Source organism: Postia placenta (assembly GCF_002117355.1).
Source record: "Postia placenta MAD-698-R-SB12 unplaced genomic scaffold POSPLAscaffold_2, whole genome shotgun sequence".
NCBI lineage: Eukaryota > Fungi > Basidiomycota > Agaricomycetes > Polyporales > Adustoporiaceae > Rhodonia > Rhodonia placenta.
In genome coordinates this window covers 2584674-2601588 of record NW_020169833.1, presented here as the reverse complement: position 1 = coordinate 2601588, position 16915 = coordinate 2584674, and the positions used below count along the sequence as shown (strand labels likewise).

Below are 16915 nucleotides of genomic sequence, written 5' to 3'. Positions count from 1 at the left end.
CGCCGACATGGTAATATGAGGAAACAGGTGACCCAGCCGGACGGCCAATATCACAGGCTGATGTCCTGTGTGACGGATCGCGTCCTGTCACACCCGTAACCCCACGCGACTTTCACCATTGCCAGATTCGGATACAAATGTTCCCCCGATCAATTTGACCGCGATATTCAAAATCGGCGTCTACAGGACAGCGCGTTTTCTCCTCAGTTTATGCGATTCTGCCTCCTGACCATGACCACCATGGACAACGTTATCAGAGAAGAGCAGCGCACGGAAAGCATCGACTCGACCGTCCGGGACACGGAGGCAGGTACTCAGTTGCCTCCTGCACGGACCGCGCCTCAAGGTGAGTGTCCGCTGCACCAGTCGCGACCAAACTGTAGCTCACGCTCTCCGTCTGCAGTCCTCATCAAAAAGCTGAGCCTCACGGACAAGCTGCTCACACCGGCTATCCTGCTTGCCATGATCGTAGGTGTCATCATCGGCGAGTTTGTTCCCGGCGTGCAGCCTGCGTTCGACACTGCACGCTTCGCCAGTGTCTCTGCCCGTATGTACACCACCTCTCTCGAGCGTAGCCATGCGCGAGCGTTGATGCCGTACTTTCATACAATACAGCGATAGCAGCAGGACTCATCGTCATGATGTGGCCCATCCTCACAAAGGTGCAATACGAAGCGCTCCCCCGCCTGCTCGTCACACGCAAGACGCTCACACACATCGCGCTCTCGGTCTTCCTCAACTGGGTCGTCGCACCTCTTGTGATGCTCGCACTCGCATGGGCAACGCTGCCCGATCTGCCCGGGTACCGCACCGGCGTCATCATGGTCGGCATCGCGCGCTGCATCGCCATGGTCATGGTGTGGAACCAGCTCGCGGGCGGCGATGCGAACTATTGCGCCGTGCTCGTCGTCCTCAACAGCGTGCTCCAGATCGCACTGTACTCGCCGTACGCGGTGTGGTTCGTGAACATCATGGGCGGCGCAGGCGCCGATATCCACGTTTCGTACGGCAACGTTGCCATCTCGGTTCTGATTGTGCGCTCTGTTCATTCGTTTCTCGGATAGAGGAGGGGCTCACGTTGACATATTATAGTACCTGGGTATCCCGCTCGGCGCAGGCCTACTCACACGCGCGCTATGCCTCTACCTCACCTCGCGAGATTTCTTCACCAACCGCTTCCTCCCGCTCATCTCACCGCTCGGGCCGCTGGGTCTCCTTTACACCATTGTTGTCCTGTTCGCGTACCAGGGACACCACATCATCCACGACATTGGGCCCGTCTTCCGCGTCATCGTCCCACTCGTGCTGTACTTCACTATCATGTGGGCCGGCGCGTTCGCCCTCGTTTGGTGGCTGGGCCGACGCGCACGTGGAAATGGGCAATGGAGCTACGAGATGGCGGTCGTGCAGAGCTTCACAGCAGGCAGCAACAATTTTGTATGTCAGTTATTTGTGAGGACGATCGTGGTTACTGATGCGTGTCATTCTGTAGGAGCTTGCCATTGCAGTGACGATTGCAGTTTACGGCGTCGGTTCGGAGCAGGCGCTCGCGGCGACAATCGGGCCCCTTGTCGAGGTCCCGGTCCTGCTCGCCCTGACGTGGGTGGCACTGTACCTCGGACGCACGCTACACTGGGATCGGCAAAGTCGCGTCAATCCAGAGGAGTTAGCCGGACAGGATGGAGGACAACGCGAGCGACTATCGGAAGACACCGATGAGAAGAGGAGTTCCAAGTCAAACCACGAACGTGTCGAAGAAACAGCCGTGTGATAACATATAGAACAGACTGCGAGATAAGCATTGGTTGTACGAACGGAATGATATCTGCGACCCCATGGGGTAATGATGACATTGGGGTCCGCGGCTGACAGTCCCGGGGAAGTGAGTCTAGACGGTGAGTCGAAGGCGTGGGACGCGACTCGCCGAGTGGCTACCGCATAGAAGCGAGAGGGCAAGACCAACCGCTATGCCTCGATGGCGAAGTCTTGACCACCGGATATCCCGAAGGAGCAAATCCATCATCATCATGCGTATATCTGATATTTTCCAACGACCACACGGTCCTTGCCCCATGGATCCTGCCAGATCTCGACATTCCGAATATGGGCTTTCTGATCGAGAAGCTCTGCAACATCTTTGGCTTGAGTTTCGCCAACTTCGAGCGCCACGAGACCGTCCTCTTTCAGCAGAGGCTGAGACTTCTTGCTCAGTAGGTCCGATATCGTGTGGTAAAAGTCGAGTCCTTGCCCCTTTGTGCTTCCGTTCAAATCGCCGAGCAGCGCCCGAGGGTCTTCGTAGTCTTTCACAGAGGCGGGAAGCTGGTCGTAATCCCGCTTGGAGATATACGGAGGGTTCGACGTCACGACGTCATATGGCGGACGCAAGCGAGACGAGATCGCGAACGCGGGGTCGCGAATGTTCGCTAGCACAGGTGTGAACGTATTACGCCGGGGCTCGGTGGGCGCGCCGTTCTCGGACACAGCAATACGACAGAGCGCCGCGTTGTCTGATGCAAGCTGTATCGCGTTCTCAGAGACGTCGACGCCGGTCGCGCACAAAGCACCCGGCGGCGCGAGATGGCACAGCAAGAGTGGTATGCAGCCAGAGCCGGTGCACAGGTCCAGGACTGTGAGCGGCCTATCCCTCGATGGGGCAAGGCGCTCTGCCAGGCGTAAAGCCCAATCCTCTGTTTCTGGCCGCGGAATAAGCACCGGGGGACGCACGAGGAGATTGAGCGGGCCAAAAGGCTGGGTGCCTACCAGGCGTCAGTTGGGTGATGGACGTCGCCGGCGCGCTGTGACGCACCCAGGATGTACTGGAGGGGCTCGCCTGCGACGCGCCGAGCGAGCATTTCCTCAAGTGTGGTGGGTGCAGGAGCTGGAGCGTCGAGGGCCTGCTTCATCCATTTGAGCTCGAGGGCGGCGGAGTCTTGGCCGAGGACGCGCTGGAGGGTGCGCACGAGAGACGCGACAGTTGGGCGCAGCGTCATGGGCGCGACAGAAAAGGAAGGAGCGTCACGGTCATGGACACTGGCCGGGTAGGCAAAGGCCGGGCGCCGATGACAAATTCCGAGGGAGACCGCGTGAATGCTAAAAAAGGCATGTGCCGGGCCGAGAGGTAGGGGGCGGGGAGCGTGCGATTCGGTGAGGTCGGTCGATTGACGTACAACGGGCCCGGGCACTGACCGGCCTCCTCCAGGCACTCACTCGCTCCCTCCATGCGCGCTACAAAATGATTCCCTCCCTGCCCCAGCCCGGCGACAAGCTGCCCTCCATGTCCTCCGCTCTCACACAACAGCCCGCTTATCGTCTCCCTCCCTCCGCCTCGTCCTCCACCTCCGACATCAACGCCGCCCCCGACGCTGATTCGAAGAAAAAGACGGGCACAAAGCGGAGACGACCACAGGACGGCACCAGCGACAGTGCAGACTCGTCCTCCCAGCCGCCACGCACACGCGAGGGGCCCAAGAAGAAAAAAGCAAACCGCGCGTGCTTCCATTGCCAGAAGGCGCACCTTACATGCGATGATTGTAAGTCTCCTGTTACCCCTCTTTCGTTTCTACGGCATGCAAGGTGTTTGCCCACGCATACAACCATTTCTATCGAATGGAGGTTCTACATCGACATCCGGTACTCGTGTGCAGTGCATCTGCCTTCGAGTCCACTCGTTCGGCGCGCCAACTCGGTCTACTCAGCAACAAGTGGTCTACATTGATAATTGACGTCCCCAAGAATATCTCCTGTCGTGGCGCTCTATCGTGGTTCTTTGAGAGCTCTTTGACTCCTACCTCTGGGTCCCTAGCGGCGCCTGTTCTACGTTCCCTCGGCCTTGTGAAGTCGCCGTCGCTGTGTCTCAAGCCTTCAGGATCATCTTGTCTCGATCCGTGCAATCATTACCACCACATGTCCTGCTTCGATCACCTGATTTGCATGACTTATTATCCTATACTTGACTAATAGCAATGTCACTCCATAGCTCGACCGTGTCAACGTTGTGTCAAGCGGGGCATGGCAGATAACTGCACGGAAGGCCACCGCAAGAAGGCAAAGTACCTACTCGACGAGGAGGAGCTAGGTCAGCTTTCGATCTCACGAACTTGCAGCATTTTAGTTCATCACGCTTCTTGCCCAGAGGCTCTCAAGCGAACAAAATCTGGGGAAGGTTCCTCCAAAAGCGCCGAACCTGCGCCTGTCCAACCAGGTAAAGCCTGATTTCTGATTTCTCGCTATCACAGATTACTGAACCCCACCGTCCGTATCGCGTCCCTAGCACAGCCGGATCCACCGTACGTCCCGCCTGACCCCATGTTCCCGTCGTCGTACACTGCATCGGCGCCGTTCTCCCTGGGTTCCGAGGGCGCCAACCTTGAGTATAGTATCCTATCCGCGATCCTAGGCAACTCACCTGACCCGACTGGTCCTCCCAATTCCGGCAGTCCCTCTGTATCCCATGCGCCTCAGCCCTCGGCCCCATTCAACGGGTCCACGGCGAGCACGAATCTCGTGACGGCCCGCTGGCCAACGTCGGATCCCTATACGAACGCCGGGCAGCCGTCACATTCCGGGGGGAGCGGATACGCAGGCGGGGCCTCGTCTGCGTACGGCGAGCAGTCGCAGCTGGCGCTCCAGCCGTCCGACACGACGCTCACGTCGGGGTCTGGCGCCGCACTATCTCCGGACTACATTGCAGGCACTGGTACCGCGGGCTACGCGTCCGCTACTCAGTTCACGCCCGGCCAGGGCCACCCGCCATCCGTGAACGTCCCCCAGCCGCATCTCGCATACTCGGACTACACGACGTCTGCGGGCGGGCAGTCGTCGCCGACGCAGTCTGGCTCGTCACGCTATCCGTCGTATCTGAGCCGTGCGCAGGCCATCTCGTTGCAAGGCGCGATGAGGCCTGAGCGAGACGCGTCGTGGGCTAGCCAGCCAGATATTGGCGCGGGCTCAGCGATCTCAGGCGGCGCGCAGGGTGCTGCGGCTGTGTATCAGGCGGTCACGAAACCGTACGACTACACGGAAGGCTACCACTTCCTGATGAAACATCTGCCCACGCGGTATGTCGTCCGTGTTCGGTCATGGGGGATATTCCAACACGGACTTCATGCTGACGTCGTCACCACCAAGCAGATTCGACAAGAATGACATCCTGCGCATCGTCCGCGCCCTTGCCATCTTTCGGCCGTCGCTTATCGCGCTGCAAATGCCGCTCTCGGAGGAAGACGAGGTCTTCGTTGAAAAGTGCTTCCAGCGCTCTCTTATCGTATGTATTTTCCCTGCTTCCGAGCATCATCGGTGCTGACCACCGAGCGCGCAGGAGCTGGACAAGCTTGTGTCCTTCAGCGGGACGCCCACCGTCGCGTGGCGGCGGACGGGCGAGATCTGCCTCGTCGGCCCAGAGTTCTGCATGCTTACGGGATGGGAGAAGGAAGAGCTCGTCGGGCGGCGGAAGTACATTTACGAGGTGCGGCTTCCACAGAGGAGTGTGCGACTGGCGCGGGATGACTCATTGCATGCTTCAGCTGTTCGAAAACCAGTCGGTGGTGGAGTATTGGGAAAACTTTGCGAACCATGCGTTTGAGAACACGACGCAGAGTGTGTATTCGCATTGCGTCCTCCTCAAACCTTCCGGCACACCTGTGCCGTGCACGTTCTGCTTCTCCATCCGGCGGGATATTATGGATCTCCCTAGTCTCGTCATTGGTAAGGTCTGCTATACGCTTTCGAGCTCGAAGACTGACGTGTTATGAAGGGCAATGGTTACCCCTATTGTGATGCACCGGCTGTCATCGCTCAGGACATTCCACGCCTCATCGCTAACCCTATCGTGCTGTCGTTTTGCATTCCTCAAGATCTCCCATTTTCGTACCCTTCGCATCTAGTTCGCATTGTGGCTTGCCATACGCATATCGTTAACATGTATGTAAGCTTCCAGAGGCCCGCCATGGCCTCCCAGTTACCCGTCTTGGGCGAAGAGCCCCGCCTTCTCTTGCGTGTACATCACTGTGAGAAGTGGACGCCAAATGCACGTCGCCCGATTCTATTCACGAGAGTTAACCAGTGAAACAACTATCCAGCCAGCGGAGAAGATGTAAGTAGTTCAGCCCAGATCGTATTAGGCCCTCGCTGCATGCACGGCTCCCCCTACCTCTACAGCCCATTTACACAACACTTAGACAGCATCACCGACTGACGCGTATTCGCTCTCGATGCCAGGCTCCATTAGAGACGCGTGGCCGAGGATGAGGAAAGACGATGCGCCGACGAGCCAGAAGAATGTGCCGAGCGGCGAGGAGAACCAGAGGAGCGGGACGCCGACGACAAAAAGGCCCGTGTATAGGGATTTCTGGGTCACGACGTGCTCTCCGACTTGCATTGGCTCGGGGGCTATGGGTCGTGTGAGGCAGAAGCAAGAGTGGTATGAGCGAGGGAGGGCAGCACAAAACACTGTGCGCACCAAATTTGTTGATGGCAGCGAACCCGCCGATAAGGAAGCCCAGCGAGATCAGGAGGAGAGGGTTCGTGATGAGGGCGTAGACTGCAAGGACGCCAACGATGACCCCATAGTTTCCTGGTGGCCGGAACGCCGTCAATGGTGGAATGAGACGCAAACAAGAGGACGTGGCGCACCGGAGAAGTATCGCGTGTTATATGAGACACGCTGCACGCCAGCTTTTTGTCAGAACGTTGGAGGCCAGAGGAATGTCAGCCGAGTACATACGGAGGTGGCTGTGTTCAAGTCGGCGGGTTTTGAGATTCGGTGGTGGTCAAAGAACTCGCCCACAGGACGGAGTGCGCTAAGGCGGGTCTCCTACGATGACAGGAGACAAGACAGGCATGCCGCTGCGCATGAGCATACACTAGCCTGTTTACATGACCGAAGCAGCTCACTCGGAAGGACTTGACGGTGTCCGTGACGCGAAGGAGGACATCCATGATGGCGGTGGGTGTGGCGGCGGGATGAACGAGGGTGCTTTAGCCGTGTGCGGGGTGCAGGGTATTATACAGGCGAGAGGCAGGGCGCTGCGGCAGAGAGTGCGGAGGAGATGAGAGAGTCGTGTCGCGCCCAAAACTCGCTGCCGTGTCGTGTTCAATCCCACGCGTCTCGGCTTTGTCCTGCTCGTCATTGTCCCCGCAGCCACCGTGCCTGTTCCTGCCACTACCCTGCGCCGCAGCTCAGCACGACAATCTCGCCTGTCTATCGAAATCTATCCCTCGGGCATTCGTAGTATCCGAGGAAGGCGACATGATTCGGAGGAGTCCCACTGTAATCGCGATGTGCGACACGGACGTGCAGCAGGTCCGGGACGCGATCGCTAAACGCAAGAACGAGGCTCTTGCAGCAAGGTTGGCCTCGGCCTCTGGGAAGCCACAAACTGCGCCCACTGCTGTGCCTCCGGCACCCGCGATCTCATCTCAGCCATCTCAGCCGTTCGTCGCTGCGGAAGACGCGAAGAGGAAGAGAGAAGCGATGACGAGGGAGGAACGGCTGGGGCTGCGGTAAGGAACGAGAGGTATGCTCCCGTCGTTGACCCGCCATCCTCGGCCCAATCCAACGTATTACTCTTCTCTCACAGGCAGAATTGTGTACAGCTTCATAGGTGTATAACCGCGTACTATGTATTTATTCACAAGAAGTGTAAGGCGCAGGATTGTGTGATCCGTACCTGCTAATGCACATGCAGTATCCCATGATGCTACTTGCGACACGTTGCTGCCACGCTTGTTTCGGTCAGAATCGTGTTGTTATGAAATCAAACAACAAAGGCAATTCGTTTTGTGGCGTTTTGTGGCTTGGTAACAAAGGGTGGCTCGAGCCACAAGCCCCACTGGTACACAGTATATATAACGCGGTCCGCGGGCAGTATCATCGCCTTCCTTCTATTCGTCTCACTCCTGAACTTATCCCTCACTCAACATGCCGCCCTCGCTCCCACCTGAGCTGACAGACCATATTATCGACCACCTTCAGCCCGCTCCCAAGTCTCTAAAGGCGTGCAGTCTCGTATGCAGCGCGTGGCGGCCCCGAGCTCAGCATCACATCTTCGAGCGGGAAGTGCTGATCAGTCAACCAAAATACGACGTATACCAGAAGCTCATCGAAGAGTCCCCTCGCAGCTGTAGACACATACGTGCGCTTGGTATAACTCAACCCCCGGAAACTCTCACGACAGGTGGTGATCCCAGATTCCTGCAATTCATGCATGCGGTGCCCCTCGTCTCGGATACCTTCTCCAGGGTCACTAGGTTGGCCTTGAGATGCGTACATATCGGGACTCTGCACCGGTCTGAGAACTTCAAACTGGACACCGTCACCGAATTGCATCTCCAGACAATTTTGACACCGTACCTCACCACTCTCGCAGAATTCATTTGCTCTTTCCCAAATCTCGCGAAGCTCACCGTACTCAAGCTTCATGTGGCCGCCGATTTCTCCCGCTCCCCCGTTCCCGGACAGAATCTCATCGCGCCTTGCAACCCTCTTCTGTCAAAGCCGGCAATCAAGTCCCTCCGCTTCAGAGGTGGATTTCTTCGGACCAGCAACCACATTCTGCTGACGGCATGGCTGTTTTCCGAGTCAATGCTCGCCTCTCTAACCGAGCTCGAGATTGACATCCAGCACGAGGCTGACATTTCTGTCCTGGCAGAGGTTCTGAAGGCCTGTGGACCGCAACTGCGGAAATTGTACCTGGATGTGAATCTTGTAGATATCAATGAGGGTGAGTACTCTTCTGTTGTGTAGTGTCGGTTGTCTGTTAATGCTTTTCTAGACCTGTGTGACAGATTGACATTGAGGCACTGCTCTAGTTTACGCACCCTCTCTTTCAATTCACTGCACATGGCTTCCCAAGGCGAAGGTGTCATCATTCGGAATCTCAAATGGGTGTCCAAGGCGCTTGAAGTGAACTCTCCGCACATAGAGGACATTCACTTCAAGATCCACGCGGGCGGTGCAGTTGCTGAAGATATGGGCAGGCTGAACTGGAAAGAGGTTGGAGAAACTCTCTGTGCGGAACGATTTAACACTCTGCGGCGAGTGGAGTTCTTGGTCTGCCGCGGACAAACATGGAGGGACAAGATCATCACCTATATCAAGGCTCAAGTCCCCGGACTCGAAGCTAGAGGTATTACAGATTATCGTCACATTGAAGAATGAGTGCGACGCAACCAAGGCGTTGTTCGTTTTATTGGACTCCTTTCTTGCGGATGAACACTGGTGTATGTCTTCCCGGCAATTCCACGGCGCGGCTTCGGTTCACATGTGCTGCTTCTCTATTTAAATGCACCTGGCGCGGGTACCTGTACTCGTTCAACTTGTATCTCAGACACGATGTATATTCTATGCTACTTATTTTATTCACGTCCGAAGATATTTTGTTATTTATTTTGGGTTGTACGGGAATACGTAGACGTCAGCAGCCACTTCCGCAGGCGTTCATGTGGCGAACCTGATCGGTGGAAGCAATTTCACGTGGGTTTTCACGTGATGTGACCGGATGCAGAGCGCTCTAATTCAGTCCCACTGCACCGGGCCAGAGCGAACCTACCTTCTATATAACCCACCCCATCCCCTGGCATCGTTGCTTGCCGCCTTGGGACTGCTCTCTACGCGACCACAAAGATGTCGCTGCCTATGCTTGTGAATGGCGCAGATTGTGGGCCCATAAACCCCTTACGGGGGCTCTCGAAGCAGTTCGACCGGGATCGGGGGATTCAGCAGGTGCGTCATCTTTCCTACGTGTGTAGGTCTCTCAGTTCTCACGTTGTAGTTGCAGGACCACTTCGGGACTGGGCGTGCAGGCCCTTCTCGAGAGGTGAGGGGTTGCAGGCGGGAGTCTTCTCCGGACAGTTCACGCCTGACTTTTGTGTAGGCATTCCGCTCGCAATATTCTGCAGCGGCAGGTTCTAGCCAAGAGGCCGCCCAGTTCTTCTCACCAGTGCATTCTCCACTTGCCCTGGCCACAGGGCCTCCTGCGTTTGACCTCTCGGCACTGCATGCCTCGCTCCCCGCATCCCAATCCCATTCACCTGCCGCACTAACTCCTCAGAGGCAGACACCACTGTCTCCTGCGTCTTGGGCCGCCGACTTCCTTCAGCACCCTGTGAAGCATTCACCGGATCTACAGCTGCCCGCAAGTGCTCTCGCCCAAAGCCAGTCAGCCAGCGCACAGAGCGAATCAAATGTACAGCTGCACTCGACGTATTCTCCCAATGGGATGGCTACGAGTGCGTGCGTTCGAATTCATCTCCAGAACATTCTCCTTACTTGTCTCAAGATCTTCGGTCTTGGGGCCCGTTGGCTATGAGCTATGGCATGAATAGCTTCGCTTCCATGTCCGCGCCGCCATTTGCGATGCCCATACAAAAGGCAGGACAGGACGTCAACGGTACGCGCATATTTTGATGATATCGTGGACGCTGCTCTCATACTGTCGGATAACGAACTATAGCTTCACAGTGGGATCAGGTATTCCTATCACAAGAGCCGGCTGGCCAGCAAGTCGTCACACCAGAGGCCGCACCTGCAGTAGAGCAGAAGAGTCCTGAGCAATCCCGTCAAGATGCCGACGAGCTAGCACGAACCGCGGGACGGCTCATGGAGACTCTACGGCATGAGGAGAACCCGAAATTCAAAAACAGCGAGTTCATGGGACTCATGCGCCAGCTGCGAGATGGTGACGTTGTCGTAGACGGTAACACAATGGTACCAAAGGAGGAAGCAGCCCCGCGTGCCTCTGAAGCCCCGGACGTGAAAGGCAAGGGGCGTGCTACCGATCTCCGCATGCCCCTGGGAGACAACGCACTCATGACGGGGCCCACCCCATGGTCGTCACAAACCCAGCCTGTCCGCACTGATCGTGTTCAGATTGACTCTGCGTCGACGAGTGAAGGTTATCAAGAGAGCCCAATTGACGCATATCTGCGCGAGGAAAACGAGACCTACATTGAGTTCCAGCGACAAGCGTCGCGGAATGTTAGCCAGCCGCCGCTTGACATGGCCTACGCTCAGGACGCAGATTGGGGCAGACTACAACGCGACTGGGATCTCTTTGAAGCCACTGCCACTGGCGTTAGGCCTCTTACACATTATCAATTCCAGCCACACAATCCCTATTTGTTGGGTGAAGCGTCTCGAACGAGACACCATTTTATGCACGCGGATATGAGAAGCACTCTATTCGAGGTACGTGCCCGATCGAGTTGGCGCCGCCAGGCTCAGCAGTTCACCTTGACGTAGAACGTGCTGGAGACAGAAGCAGCAGCACAGCGCGATCCAACGAACGCCCAGCGTTGGTTCGAACTGGGGGTCAAGCAACAGGAAAATGAGCGTGAACAGAAGGCGGTGCAGGCCCTGCGGCGAGCACTGGAGCTTGAACCCTCTCACCTTCCGTCATGGTTGGCTCTCGCAATCTCGTACACGAACGAGAGTAACAGGCGCGGTGCCTACTACGCGATACGGGAGTGGGTAGACCGGAACGAGCTGTATCGCCCCGTGGTTGAGCAGTTTCGCGCATTGAACCCAGAGGCCGAAGACATGGTCCAATCGGACCGTCTCGCGAACCTGGTGCAGTGCTTGATAGAGGCGGCGCGGAGCGACACCAGCGGAGCGATCGATGCTGATCTCCAGATTGCGCTGGCAGTGCTCCTAAATACCAGCGAGGTGAATATTGTCTTGTACCGTACTGCCGGCGCGCTTTTCTCACGTTGGCGCGCTCGCGCTATCCTTGCAGGATTATTCCAAGGCGCAGGATTGCTTCACCACTGCGCTGGCAGTGCGGCCAGATGTGCGTGGATATGATGTAACCCATTGCACGTCAATTCCTAATTGACTCGTGCAGGACTGGCTTCTATACAACCGTGTGGGTGCTACGCTAGCGAACAACGGGAACCCCGAGGAGGCGCTACAGTACTACTACCGCGCGCTTGAGCTGAACCCTACGTACATCCGTGCTAAGTGTGTCTCTCTTGACGCCTTCGATTTCAACCACTGACAACGCACTTGGCAGGTTCAACCTTGGAATATCCTGTATCAACCTTCGAGTGAGCGTCTGCGTCACCGCATTTTCGGGCCATTGCTCACGCTGTCATAACTAGCGCTACGAGGAGGCTGCTCACCATATTTTGGACGCCCTCGTGCTGCAAGACGGAGACAGCATTTACGAGAGAGGCGGCAGCGGTGATAAGCGGGGTGTGACCTCGCATACATTGTGGGAAAGCCTCAAGACCTGTTGCTTACATCTGCAGCGGATCGACCTTGCCACTCTGTGTGACCGCGAGGACCTTGAAGGTGACTTATCCTGGTATAGATAGTGGGCATAGACTAACCCTAATGTGCAGCCTTCCGTCTCAATTTCGTGTTATCGTGATGTGCACAAACCTGCAGCCATGATCGGACAATGTCTTGCAGGACAATGTTGTAATTCGCCACCACCCTGCAGGCTGTTATCACCACGGACTTTATTGCGCTTAAGTCTTTTCAACCTGCGATTGTACGTCCGTTCACGTCTAGGGGAGGTCGGGTTCAATAGCCGTTCCACTGGCGGATCTAGGGCTTATGTCAGGGCATGCCATGGATACCTTGTAATCGGCCTTCTCGCTTTCTTTTCCTACGATAAGTAAGCACCAGAACATGCTTTTACCTCGTGCCTCCCCTCGCGACTATCCTAGAGCCCCACCTCATACTGCGCTTGTCGGGAGAAGGCAGTCTGGGCGAGAAGCCCAGCGAGATTGCCAGCCGAGCCTTCCCGTGCACAGCCATGGACGCTGGAGCCACCTTCCGACAAGCAAGATGAACTACGATTGGGAATGATAGATGCGATACGGACCACCCTTCTTCGAGATTGAGTTTTACCGCCCTCAATAGAAGGGGAATTTGAATTTGCACGCGCTGGGAAGCGGAAGGCGGGAGTAGCATCCGTGTCAGCTGGGCACGCACAACAGCCGCGAGGGGGGACCTGGTAGCCTTCTCAGTGCGAGGGGTCTAATGGGGACTGCAGCGTGCTGGACGGCCGAGTAAGGTTATACGTCGGAACGCCCTTACCAGGAGGCACCGCAGGACAGGGTGCTCAATATAGTATAACCGCCGTACGATTGGGGAGCCTCGTAGCATGCGTGTTGCACAAGAAGACTTCCAGCACACCGAGAGAATCACGGACGCCCAGCAAACCAACCGTCGTTCTACAACGACTGCCTAATTTGGACGAGCTGTCGTTGTGGCGCCCGACCATAGAGAATCATTGACTGTAGTTACTGTGTTTCTGACCGCTGTGCGTGTGTGTGTCTAAACGTCAACTCGGTCATAGGTGAGGATGTGCTGGAACTGTGACGGAGAACAGTCAGGGCCCGCGGGGGAGGAGGGGAACAAACAGCTCACGCCTTGATCATGCCGATTTACGCACAATGCGAGAAGGACAATGGATAAAAGCGAGCGAATGGACGACCTGTCACCTCACCGGAACTCACTTGCAGGGCTATCGGTGCAGTAGTCTATAGTGATTGAAGTCGCGCGACGCCTCACAATGTAATAAGCGTCTCGCAACGACACATCCACGCCGCCGCAGCGAGTGAATGCCCTTCCAGCGGCTTCCATCGTTACCGGAGCGTTCTTTTCACCGGCAGCTTCGGTCAGCGGCTAGTCTAGTCCACAGCCACGACAGCGACCCACACGTGCGGAATTATGAGGGCCATTGCACCGAGCTGAGCAACGCACGCACTTGGGGTCTAGTCCAAGCATGCTTACTGCCCCCGATAACTCGCGCGGTCATTCGTCTGGTATTCATACTCGTGAAACGTAACACGCATGGGTATAGATGTCGAACAATCGCCGTCACTGAATGTGTGGGTCGACTTGCAGGAATGTTTTCCATCGAACAAGCTGATTGAGCGTCATGAATTTCTGTCTGCGTCTCGGCCGTCTGATATGTCGCCCGTGCCTGAAACTCCCACTCACCTGCATCCTCGTGGTGGTTAGGCTAGGGGCGCCCCCTAGTGTCGTGTCATACACCTCGGCCATGAATAAATCTGCAGTTAGCTCCTCGGCATGGTGTCAAATCGGGGGTTCGCGTTGTACGGCAGAATAGCCCGCCTCTCGTCCCCAAGGAGGAGGGGCGGACCTGATGATATCCGATCGGAATTCGGGCGGTGTTTGTTTCGCGCCGACTCTTCTGCGCCTAGGCGTATCACACGCACCCGCTGTCATGTCTCTAACGACGGCCTGCACGTGCCACGATTTTGGTGCACGTCGCCGAGGTGGCTACCGAGATTAACACCATGTATTGCTGTGCTGTTGCTCAATATTCGTGCTCCAGGGCGCTCTGTGAACCTAGATTGGGAATCTGTTGTCAGTCCAAAGATGAATTTGAATACGTTGATCCACCGCTCGCAACCCAATCAGCGGTTGAACAAGCTTAGCCTTCGTCGTCCTGGGCTTCTAGCAGTGTCTCGAGCTATGAGAGGGAGCTTTGCCCGAGGAGGCCTGGTGCTACTGTCTCGCTTACAACACCAAGCCCCAGGCCGCTGCTGCGGAGTGCAGATCATCAGGTTCCGCCCTTCTCGGACCGACGAGCATGATCATGCTGTGCAATTCTCGGCGCCTCTGTTGATAGCCGCTAGGGACGGAAAAGTAGCGCTATTTCCCACTGCTTTATGCCGCGTGCGTGTGGGGGGGCTCGATCACCGAGCCTGAGGCCGGCTCTCACCGGCTGGTGGCTGCAACACGAACACGGACACGGACATGGACACGGGCACGAGCACGAGCACGACATCGAGGATCCGGGTACGCACGCGCCGATAAGTCGATAACGTGTGCGCGCGAACAGAGACATAGGACGCTTGCATATGCATCCGACAGGCCTGGACAAGACGGGGGACACAGGGCAGGAGGGGGCATGGTATATACGGCGATGCGCGGACGCCCGAGAAGACTGCTCACGAGGTATCGTACACGAACGAAGAGACAGAGACGCAGGAGTGTCAAAGCTTCACCCCATTTGTGTCACGGCGACCGGCGCCCACTGCGCACCGTCGACGTGCTTCGGGTTTCCCAGTCGTCGTCCGGCGTCAACCGCGACGACGACGCCAAAGACTCCGTCATCTGGCGGCACTCGGCGCCATTTTCAGAACGCACTGTGAAGGACGACAAAGTCAGCACGAGGTTATGTATAGGTGGCGGCACCAAGGCAACGCACAATGTCTCTGTCGATTGGCGTCAATTTTGACATGCCGGTCCGTGCAAGTCGAGACACTCACGTTGAGCGCATCCAGGCGACTGAATGTCTTGCCACATCCTTGGCAGACATTTGCTTGTGATTTGGCGGTGTGCAAGGCCTGATGACGTCTATATACGAGAGTGAATTACAATTAACGAGGTTCTCGAGACGGAACGTGGAGATCGATACGTGCTTGCAATCGTGCTGTCGGGCGAACCCCTTGTTGCAACCGGGCCATTCGCACATGAAGGGACGCTCCGCCGTGTGTGACCGGAGATGGCCTGTAACAATGCACAGTCAATACGGTTGCTCGCACGAATTTCAGCCACAATCAGGGATACCTCGCAGATTGAAGCGTCGAGTGAATGTGCTGCCGCAGCCAGGTACGGGGCAGACAAAGTGAGCTTCGTTTCGCCGCCGACTGGCACTCGCAGCCTGCGTGGCGCTAGTAGTGACTTGCTGCTTTTCAACCTGAAGGATCGGGGGGAGACGTGGGAGCGCAGTCGACGATGAGCCGGAACTCCCTCCCCCTCCCCCCAGGGAGGCAATAGGTGGAAGGGAAGCGGGGAGAGACTGGCTTGAGCTGAACGAGGCCGTCGGCGAACGCTGGATTTCGGAACCAGATCTATGGGCGTCTACAGATGGTATGATCGTGGTCAGTGAAGGCAGCCTTAGAGGGCCGGCTGGCGACGCGGAAGGGTGTGTGCGGGATGGAGGCCATGTCTCGCTGCGAGTAGGATGGTGCGCAGTGGATGGTGGGGAGAATCGAGGCCAGTAGTTACGGCTGGACGAGGCATGGGCTCTGTCCGAGGACGCTGTGGCGCGTGGCTCGTCGGGGCGGGCCATATATGAGCGATCAGCGAGATCGTTGTTGGAGCCTGGGTACGTTCCTGGCGACATTGGTGCGGGGGCGGTGCACAGGCTAGGGGACGAGGAATGATAGGCTTGGAAGGTGCGGTGAGGATAAGTGTTCAGAACGGAAGAAGCAGCCGTTCTCGAGGCGTCCACTTCCATGTCTGACCGTGACTGACAGGCGCTTGCAGATAACCGTTTCTGATATTCGATGCTTATAAACTGGCGTTTGAACGGTGTCAGTAGGCCGGGACGGTGTGCCCAGTGACAGAAGGGTGCCACTGGAGATGGGAGCGTGCGGGGGTCGTGTTCGGGAAGAATATCACGCAGCGGCGTGTAGGGGAAGAAGACGAGAGGTTCTCTTATAGCCCTGGAAAGAAGGGCGCATCATCTGAGATGAAGGATGCGGGCGCACCGCCACTGCGCACGCCAAATCAGCGCCAGCCACCACTCCAGAGGGTGCGCACGTCCGACCACTCTCTCCAATCCGCCCACCTTCACGCCCTCCAGCTTCCAGCGCCAATCTCAGATGCCCTCATCAGTCCCATCCGTTACGTAAGCACACCATCAGTCAAAATATATCATAATCTCCCGCTCTTCCACTCAGTTACACGTTCGCAGCACGTCACAGTAACGCCTTGTGCTCCCGCACACTAGAAGCCTCTGCTGAACTACACTGTGTGCACAAATGTGGCACGCCTTTGTTCCCCCACCGACCCAATCCGGGCGACCCGGTCTCGCTGTGTAGCGCATTCGAGTCCCTCGAGACTCAAAACGCGGACTCTCGGTCTGCTGTCCCAACAGTGGTGCATCAGTCGCCCGGCATTGCGAGCGTTTCTCGGCACCGAATGCGG

General features: G+C 56.9%; 7 protein-coding genes across 7 annotated transcripts; 5 read left to right on the top strand and 2 right to left on the bottom strand.

The window, feature by feature from the left end:
• Nucleotides 1-462: 462 nt before the first annotated feature.
• Nucleotides 463-1771, top strand: POSPLADRAFT_1132875 (hypothetical protein; the record flags this gene model as incomplete). The annotated part of the gene is made up of 4 exons (XM_024484265.1): nucleotides 463-547; nucleotides 616-1034; nucleotides 1093-1437; nucleotides 1493-1771. The coding sequence occupies 4 exons, from the start codon at nucleotides 463-465 to the stop codon at nucleotides 1769-1771; spliced, it is 1128 nt and encodes a 375-aa protein (XP_024343265.1).
• Nucleotides 1772-2025: 254 nt separating this feature from the next.
• Nucleotides 2026-2990, bottom strand: POSPLADRAFT_1043898 (hypothetical protein; the record flags this gene model as incomplete). Its single annotated transcript, XM_024478407.1, has 2 exons — nucleotides 2026-2756; nucleotides 2807-2990. 2 exons carry the CDS (start codon nucleotides 2988-2990, stop codon nucleotides 2026-2028), a joined length of 915 nt encoding a protein of 304 aa, XP_024343264.1.
• A 284-nt stretch (nucleotides 2991-3274) lies between these two features.
• Nucleotides 3275-5775, top strand: POSPLADRAFT_1043897 (hypothetical protein; the record flags this gene model as incomplete). Its single annotated transcript, XM_024478406.1, has 8 exons — nucleotides 3275-3530; nucleotides 3977-4075; nucleotides 4271-4481; nucleotides 4926-5057; nucleotides 5131-5263; nucleotides 5318-5464; nucleotides 5523-5703; nucleotides 5753-5775. 8 exons carry the CDS (start codon nucleotides 3275-3277, stop codon nucleotides 5773-5775), a joined length of 1182 nt encoding a protein of 393 aa, XP_024343263.1.
• A 397-nt stretch (nucleotides 5776-6172) lies between these two features.
• On the bottom strand, nucleotides 6173-6936 carry POSPLADRAFT_1053109 (hypothetical protein; the record flags this gene model as incomplete). Its single annotated transcript, XM_024480344.1, has 5 exons — nucleotides 6173-6387; nucleotides 6458-6571; nucleotides 6631-6661; nucleotides 6722-6811; nucleotides 6874-6936. The coding sequence occupies 5 exons, from the start codon at nucleotides 6934-6936 to the stop codon at nucleotides 6173-6175; spliced, it is 513 nt and encodes a 170-aa protein (XP_024343262.1).
• Nucleotides 6937-7918: 982 nt separating this feature from the next.
• On the top strand, nucleotides 7919-9157 carry POSPLADRAFT_1031476 (hypothetical protein; the record flags this gene model as incomplete). The annotated part of the gene is made up of 2 exons (XM_024476794.1): nucleotides 7919-8720; nucleotides 8772-9157. The coding sequence occupies 2 exons, from the start codon at nucleotides 7919-7921 to the stop codon at nucleotides 9155-9157; spliced, it is 1188 nt and encodes a 395-aa protein (XP_024343261.1).
• Nucleotides 9158-9622: 465 nt separating this feature from the next.
• POSPLADRAFT_1053107 (hypothetical protein) lies at nucleotides 9623-12368 on the top strand (the record flags this gene model as incomplete). The annotated part of the gene is made up of 11 exons (XM_024480343.1): nucleotides 9623-9721; nucleotides 9777-9815; nucleotides 9873-10227; nucleotides 10278-10388; nucleotides 10452-11185; nucleotides 11240-11662; nucleotides 11733-11786; nucleotides 11841-11956; nucleotides 12009-12042; nucleotides 12097-12289; nucleotides 12340-12368. The coding sequence occupies 11 exons, from the start codon at nucleotides 9623-9625 to the stop codon at nucleotides 12366-12368; spliced, it is 2187 nt and encodes a 728-aa protein (XP_024343260.1).
• A 2366-nt stretch (nucleotides 12369-14734) lies between these two features.
• On the top strand, nucleotides 14735-15987 carry POSPLADRAFT_1130975 (hypothetical protein; the record flags this gene model as incomplete). The annotated part of the gene is made up of 7 exons (XM_024484013.1): nucleotides 14735-14776; nucleotides 14852-14992; nucleotides 15048-15143; nucleotides 15166-15225; nucleotides 15369-15471; nucleotides 15535-15592; nucleotides 15687-15987. The coding sequence occupies 7 exons, from the start codon at nucleotides 14735-14737 to the stop codon at nucleotides 15985-15987; spliced, it is 801 nt and encodes a 266-aa protein (XP_024343259.1).
• Nucleotides 15988-16915: the final 928 nt, after the last annotated feature.